The sequence below is a fragment of the Meles meles genome, chromosome X, assembly GCF_922984935.1.
Source record: "Meles meles chromosome X, mMelMel3.1 paternal haplotype, whole genome shotgun sequence".
NCBI classification, from domain to species: Eukaryota; Metazoa; Chordata; class Mammalia; order Carnivora; family Mustelidae; genus Meles; species Meles meles.
In genome coordinates, this window is record NC_060087.1 from 112,814,950 (window position 1) to 112,823,473 (window position 8,524).

At 39.1% G+C, this 8,524-nt stretch overlaps 1 protein-coding gene across 1 annotated transcript; it reads right to left on the reverse strand.

Annotated features, from left to right (window-relative positions):
• Positions 1-1,259: 1,259 nt before the first annotated feature.
• LOC123934752 (olfactory receptor 1019-like) lies at positions 1,260-2,249 on the reverse strand. The gene has a single exon (XM_045994829.1). The coding sequence runs from the start codon at positions 2,247-2,249 to the stop codon at positions 1,260-1,262; it is 990 nt and encodes a 329-aa protein (XP_045850785.1).
• Between the last annotated feature and the right edge of the window lie 6,275 nt (positions 2,250-8,524).

Here is an 8,524-nt window from a genome sequence, read left to right on the forward strand (position 1 = left end):
CACCAAGGACCATAAGATACTTTGGAATAAATCTTACCAAAGAGGTAAAGGATCTGTACTTGAGGAACTACAGAACACTCATGAAAGAAATTGAAGAAGACACAAAATAATGGAAAAGCTTTCCATGCTCATGGATCAGAAGAATAAACATTATTAAAATGTCTATACTGCCCAGAGCAATCTATACTTTCAATGCCATTCCGATCAAAATTCCACCAACATTTTTCAAATTGCTGGAACAAACAATCCTAAAATTTGTATGGAACCAGAAAAGACCCCAAATTACTAAGGAAATGTTGAAAAAGGAAAACAAAGCTGGGAGCATCATGTTGCCTGATTTCAAACTTTACTACAAAGCTGTGATCACCAAGACAGCATAGTACTGGCATAAAAATGAATGTCAACTTGAATAAAAAGTCATAATTTGGTTCCTTTTTGAATGGGATCTTCTGTCTTCCCTAAGTGAGTTGGAAACTGACAAAAGATAAATAGCCATAGCTTTCTTCCTTGTGATTTGTCTCCACCCTACATCTGGTATAGGACTCTGTATGCAATAGGCATTCAACTAATTTAGTGACCTGATTAGACATGATCCAAAGCCAGAAGTAGAAAATTGGCTATGGGAAAAGAAGTAGGTCATAGGGGACTGAATCTTTTACAAATTTTAGGGACCAGATTTGCCAGAAAGGGAAAAAAACTGGAAACCCTGGACTCAGGATAAAGAGAGAGGGTGGCATCTTGGGGTATCTGGATGGGTCAGTAGGCTAAGTGTCTGACTCTTGGTTTGGCTAGGGTCATGATCTCATGGATTGTGAGAGCAAGCCCCAAGTCAGGCTCCAGCTCAGCCAGGAGTCAGCTTGAAGATTTTCTCCCTCTGCCCTTCCCCCTACTCACTCACATGTGTTCTCTCTCTCCCAAATAAATAAATAAATAAATCTTTAAAAGAGGGGGACAGCTTGCCTTATAGTGAAAGAGTATAATGTAATAGAAAGGGAGTTTCAGAGTCAGGGCTGAATTGAAATTCAAGTTCCACTGCATACAAGCTATGTGACCTTGGGCAAATAACCAAAGCTCTCAGGGTCTCAGAGTCCTCATCTATAAGATGAAGATAATAATACTTGACTTTCAGAGTTATGAAGAGGATTCAAGGCATAATCTATTAAAAATTCCTAGAATAATGCCTGAGATATGATGAGTGGCCAAATAGATGTCTCCTCCCTCTCCTTCTCTGTAGTACCTTTTCTTTACCACATTTGATATCATGGAAATCTGGGTGTGGGGAGGGAGAATTGTGAGCCCTTCTTGAGAACACCCCCAAATGTTTCCTTTACATCTTTATTCCTCAGACTATAGATCATGGGGTTAAGCATGGGGATGACCACTGTGTAGAATACAGAGACCAGCCTGTCTCTGCCTAGTAAGTACTCAGAGGATGGGCGCAAGTAAATGAATGCTGTGGTTCCATAATACAGGCTGACAGCGGTCAAGTGGGAAGCACAAGTAGAGAATGTCTTGTGTTTTCCCTGGGCTGAGGGTATTCTGATGATAGCCAAGAAGACATATGCATAGGAGACTAGGATGATTATCAGGGACACAGACACATTAAAGGAACCACAGGCAAAGAGGAGAAGTTGGAGGATCTGTGTGTCAGAGCAAGAGAGTTTTAAAAGGGGAGGGATATCGCAGAAATAGTGAGTGATGACATGGGATTTACAGAAGGTCAGAGAAAAGATTGTGCTCGTGAGAAGCACCATGTTCATCAGGCCCACTGCATAGCTGGCAGCCACTAGCTGCAAACAGAACCTTGGGGACATAATGATATGGTAGAGCAGAGGGTTGCAGATGGCCACATAGCGGTCATAGGCCATGGAAGCCAAGAGGAAGAACTCAGTGACAGCAAAGATCACAAAGCAGCTTGTCTGTATTGCACAACCAGAGAAGGAGATTGTCTGGCAACCAGAGAAAAACCCCATCAACATTTTTGGAACTGTGACTGAAGAATAACAGAAGTCAATAAAAGATAGGTTGCTGAGGAAGAAATACATGGGTGTGTGGAGTCGAAGGCTGACCACAATGAGGGCAAGGAGGCCCAGGTTTCCCACAATTGTGATTGCATAGATCAGGAAGAAGAGGGCAAAGAATATAGGCTGAAGCTGAGGATCATCAGTGAGGCCCACGAGGAAGAATTCACTCAACTTGCTGCCATTGCCTGCACCCGTTAGGCCACTACAGGTCTGTAAAGGGAACATGTATGACAATAGTAAGACATGTATGGCTCAAGTCCTTAAACAGAGACCAGTGGGGTCTGGTCCTGGCTACCTAGGACTTAAACATACTGGGTATGTCGACTATGGCTTCATTCTGCCTTACTCATCTCTTGCCATCCTCCAACCTATTAGAAATAAGGTTTAAAGGCATGAAGATGGAATCTGGAGCCAGAAGAATGGGTCTGAATCTCAACCTGGCTGCTATCATCTCTGTGATCTTGGGCTAGTATCTTAACTGGAGTCTTCTCTGTAAGTGGAATAAAACATCAACCTTGTAAGACTGTTGTAAAAACTAAAAGTGTTGGTGGATGTATATACAATGTCTAGTGGGGCATGAAAAGAGTAGGTACTTAATGAATTCTAATTTCCTTCCTCCTTCTACACCCTTCTTTAATGCTGAACCTGTTCTCAGCCAAAGCTTAACTTGAGCATAAAATCCAGGACAGAAATCTTAAACATGGGAACAACTCTAGAAACTTATTATTTTTTCATTATCAGTTGTGTGTTTGAGGAACAGCAGGGGATGACTGCAGGGGGGATATCAAACAAGGTAATATAAAGGTAAGAGGGCTCTAGGGTCAATTATATTGGGTTAGAATACAATTCTGTGACATGCTAGCTGTGTGACCTTGGGTTTAACCTATCTGAGACTCAGTTTCCTTATCTTTAAGTTGAGAGTGCCAAATACTTCTTACTTCATTAATTCACTGTGAAGATTAAATAAGATAATTCATGTAAAGCACCTAGCTCACAATAAGCATATGGTAAATATTAGCTATTATTATGATTGGAGGAATCTCCTGGTAGGACTGTTCAAACCACACACAAGCCTCTTTCAGATTGTCCCACTTGCACCCTCCAAAGTATCCCTTCCTAACTGAGCTCCTATTACTAATCATTGTATTGTAATTCTCCAGTGTGTGTTGCAGCAGTAAAAAGGGTAAGAGCTACTACCTTTATCTAATGATTTAAAGATGGAGAAACCCAGAAACCAGGGCCTCTAAAGGGAAAGCAAATTGTCAATAGTTTCCCAGAGATTTGGTGTAAATGCTAGAACTGGGACCCAGGTGAACTGTTTACATTATTCCTCCCACTTGGGAGAGATAACAGCCTCTGACCACTCCTTTTTCAGAAACATGTCATCCATGTCCTTATCAGAACATAGGCGGCTGTTTTGACCATAGCTCTTTGAGAAATCAGAATGTTGAATTCTTTTTTGGGCCATTTCTATCTTTTCTCTTAATCAGGGAGATTTCCAATGTCTAGGTGTATTTTTTTCAGTTAATTGATTGATTGATTATGTTCAGTTAGCCAGCATATAGCAGATCATAAGTTTTTGATGTAGTGTTCAATGATTCATTAGCTGCATATAACACCCAGTGCTGATCACAACACGTTCTCCTTAATCCCCATCACCCAGTTATTCCATCTCCCCACCTCCTTCCCTTCTGTAACCCTCAGTTTGCCTAACTGTATTTTAATATTGTTTTTCTTAAGAGCTGGGATAGTGAAGGACCATATATAGCACTGCACAGAGGATTTACATGATTGGATTTAGAGTCAGAACTCTTGGGTTTGAATTCTGACTTGGTATTATTTAACTCTATAGGCTCAAGCAAGTCCTTTCTGAATCATAAGAATTTTATCTATAAAATGGGAACAATGGCACTTGCTTTTCGGATTCTCACAGGATTGCTGCAAAGATCCAATGAGAGTATGTAGGAAAATACTTGTAAAGTGTGAATATAGTCAGGGTCAATACTCTGAAAGCATGCAATGGGAAAATCAAATCAAGTTTTTAAAACTTGTATGAAAATAACAAATGACATGGAGGACATTGGGAGATGGAGAGGAGAAGGAAGTTGAGGGAAATTGGAAGGGGAGGTGAACCATGAGAGACTATGGACTCTGAAAAAGAACCTGAGGGTTTTGAAGGGGCAGGGGGTGGGAGGTTGGGGGAACCAGATGGTGGGTATAGGGAGGGCACGTATTGCATGGAGCACTGAGTGTTGTGCAAAAACAATAAATACTGTTACGTTGAAAAAAATAAATAAATAATAAAAAAAACTGTAAAAAAAAACTTGTATGAAAATTATTAAATTGTTCCTCTGGAGCCTGCTCCTCCCTGAAACCTGCCCTGGCACCTTGGTTTTCACAACACTGACCTCCATCTTCTTGTGAGCTCCAAGTCAGACCCTGAAAGAGAAAACTAGATTAACCTCTGGCAACATGTAAGTAAATGTCTAATGCCCTTCTGCCACTCTCAGGCTGTGCCTGTCTGCTTATAACTGGTGTTCCATGAGAGCCACCTTTCTGGCCCTCTTTGGGAACTGAAGTTTCCACAATATATAGTACTGGTTGTTAAGTTTTTATATTAATAAAATTTATATAATATTTTCTATTATTATTTTTATATTATAATGACTATATTAGTAGCTACCAATACTTAAGTACCTAATAAGTGTCACACATTATACTGGATGATTAATATGAGTTATTTTACTTAATCTTCTTAAAAACCCTAGGAAATAACTATTATCATTCCCATCTTACAAACCAGGCAACTGAGGCTGGGAGCACTGCAATGATTTGTTCAAGATCTCATATCTGGTTAAATGGAAGAATCTATATTTAAATATATGTCTACAATATTCTAATGCTACTGTTGTATCAATTCTGTTTTCTCAAAATGTAGAGCCATACAATTAAATATTATTGAGGTTTTTTCAAGGGATTTATAAACCTATTCTTTCTTTGTTATCATGCTAATCTTTGAAATAATGAAAATTATTTCTCTTAATTTTACAAATGATGAATCTAAGCTACAAAGAAGTTAGCCAGATTGTTCCTGGGCAAGCATGCATTTATTTATTCAACTAATATTCATTGGGTGCTTGGTGTGTTCCAGGCAATGTGATAGGCACTAGGGGTTAATCTCATGGACTTTACAACCTAAAGGAAGATGTGAGCAGTAAACAAACTAATTAAAAATCTTAATAAAATTATGAAGAAAATACTACAAGCTAATGAAATAGAAAGAGCTCAGGATTTGGAGGGGCAACATTAGGTAGAGTGGAAGGGAAAGCCACTCCAAGGAGCTGACATTAAATCCTGGAATCTGAATGGAGTGGAGCTAGCCATACAAAGATCCAGACTACACACACAGACAGTTTGTGATATTGTCAGGAACAGAACCAGTTTCCCCTAAATTCTGCCCAGGGCTACTCTCTCCAGTTGGAAGTGAGAACCAAGTAGAAGCTGATTAGGAATGACAAGTAAGTGGGAAATTCAAACTTTTATCTACAAGCATCCCTGTCCTTTATCACCTACCTTTTTCTTTGTATGTCTCTAGAATTCACACATTTTCACCAGTCACTTTTCTGCTTCTGTACTCATCCAAAATGCTTCAGGCGATCATCAGTTGTTGGGCTCTTTCCAGATGTTCCCTGAACAGGCACAGAAAAACTCATGTGCCCACAACAGTAAAGCCTCTGGAACTAAGCTTCAAGTTTTACTCCCTTTCCCAACTCCATTTCCAAGCTTGGCCATTTCTGTGTAATTGGAAGAATCATTAATATAGCAGTTTCAGCCTTCTTGACTGTTCTCCTGAGGTGTTGAGAAAAGTAAGCCCAGGGGCTGAGCAGCTGTGACGTCCAAAATGGCCATTCCCAATGGGTTATTTTCACTGACTCACACTGAGAGTTTGGGGACCTTTAGTCACCACTGAGAAGCTTTAGGAACAATTGGAAGAGTTAAATTGATGATGAGATACATTGTGTTACAAACTTTTTATGTAAAATACATTCTTAGTCATATTAAAAAGTCTTGGCCACAATTAAAATACCAGTTTTTTCCCTAAACATAGGGATTCTAGGAACTATGGATAAATGACCAATACAGAAGATGGTAGTAAAAATGTATTTCTCATTTTATGATCTGTCATATCATTTTGTTTACTCAACCTTTATCCTGATTATAAACTCTAAATCACTTTTAAACATCAAAAAAATACTTAATTAGTTTTTAAATGGCCAATAAAGCCTCTGATTGCCATTCTGTGTTCTAATAAAATAATCTTGTACTTAATCTTGTACTAATACTAATACTAATACTAATACTAATACTAGTACAAGTACTGATACTTGTACTAATCTTGTACTTAAGATGTATGTGGTGGCCAGTTGCCTTGTACCATACTTTTTCACTTTTTATTAAACCATGCTTGAGTTGTGAAAGACTGGTTTCTTGCATTTGTCTTATTTTTTCCATTCAATAAGTGTTTATCAAACATCTATCATGTTCTGTCATTGTGTTAGGAATTAGAAATACAAAATCAATTGCAAATTAATAATATCCCCAGATACACTTCCTCCTCACTCCCCAGTACATCACACATGTGAGTGTGCTAACACACACACACAAACATTATCTCTCATTTGGAAAGCAGCCTCAATCTCCTTTGGTGCTGGGTCATTAGCAGCTTTTATGGAAAATTCTAAGTTATTATGCATTTTAAGGGATAAAGCTATTGATTTTAAAGCAAGGAAATTGTTTAAAAAGTAGACTTTATAAAGTTTTTTGTGGGCAGATTCATTTAATTCTGCCGCTTGGCTATACAGAATTTTGTAATGACTTTAAATAGAGAAATTATTCCTTTTTTTCAAGTTAGGTTGTAGTACATTAGGTGATATTTGAACCAGTTTATGAGTTTCTGCTATGGTATGATGGACTGACTCTATGTATTGAAGAACACCATCCTCAAATTTAATTATCCTGGGCACCATCATGGCATAGGATAAAATGAGTCATTTTGTTCATCACAACTGCAGCCTTTGCTGAAATGGAGGTTATAGGATATCAACTTAAAGACTAACTCATTAATTCTCAGGGATGGATGAGGTATTGTGCCAGCAGACCAAAGTGGTGCCCGAATGTTTTCATCTAGAAACCTGTATCTCTTTCCCATGTTGTGATATATTAATGGGGATGTCTTTATCCGTCACTGCCTGTAGACATTTGAATAACCCAGACATAATGCCTGTCTCATCCACTATTGATTCCTCAAACTCCGAGGAGCAATCAGAGATTTGGAGCAAAATTCTGATGGTGCCATAAAGTGTCTACTTTATAAGGATTCAAATGATGTAATCAGTGCAGTCCCTGCTTTTATTCTCATAGGTATTTACGTTGAGTAATATGTCATACCAAACTATTTGATGGGACAATGAAGTAAAATAGTCCTCCAAATTGTGAGGGTTGTGGATTTATGCCTAGCTGGAAGCATTCCCGTCTTCATAATATCAAAGCAGGTGACCTTTCTGACATTAATTTGTTTCTTCATCTGTGCTATGCATTGTGAAAGGACGTGAGGAACAGGCTTGATGATACCCAAATGTGCTTCCCCCTTTTGTGTTATGGTGTTGATGGCTTGATGGAGGAGTCATTTATCCCGGTGACAGATCCTGGGGGATATTCTTTCACTGGTCTGCAGTGAATGAAGGCAGAAGATCCATCTTCATGGAGCCTGGAATATGGTGAGTTTCACTATTCTCCTTGAAATGAGTGTCCCCCAACCCTGCCTTACTTATGATGTCATCCTGGCCATTTGTTGTCCCAAATGAAAATTTCTCTAACTTCTCCCTGGTTTCTGAATGTGTACTGTGTAGTTCAAAAGTTAGTTTCATGCTACATATTTTTAAAATTTCTTTTCAGTGTACCAGAATTCGTTGTTTATGCACCATACCCAGCGCTCCATGCAATAGTGCCCTCCATAATACCCACCACCAGGCTCACCCAACCACCCCACACCCCTCCCTTCCAAAACCCCCAGTTTGTTTCTCAGAGTCCACAGTCTCTCATGGTTCATCTCCCCCTTCCAATTTCCCCCAATTCACTTCTCCTCTCGATCTCCCAATGTCCTCCATGTTACTCCTTATGCTCCACAAATAAGCGAAACCATATGATAATTGACTCTCTCTGTTTGACTTATTTCACTCAGCATAATCTCTTCTAGTCCTGTCCATGTTGATATAAATGTTGGGTATTCATCCTTTCTGATGGGGGCATAATGTTCTGTTGTATATATGAGCCATAACTTCTTTATCCATTCGTCTGTTGAAGGGCAACTTGGCCCTTTCCACAGTTTGGTGACTGTTGCCATTGCTACTATGAACTTTGGGGTACAGATGGCCCTTCTTTTCACCATATCTGTATCTTTGGGATAAATACCCAAATAGTGAAATTGCAGGGACATAGGG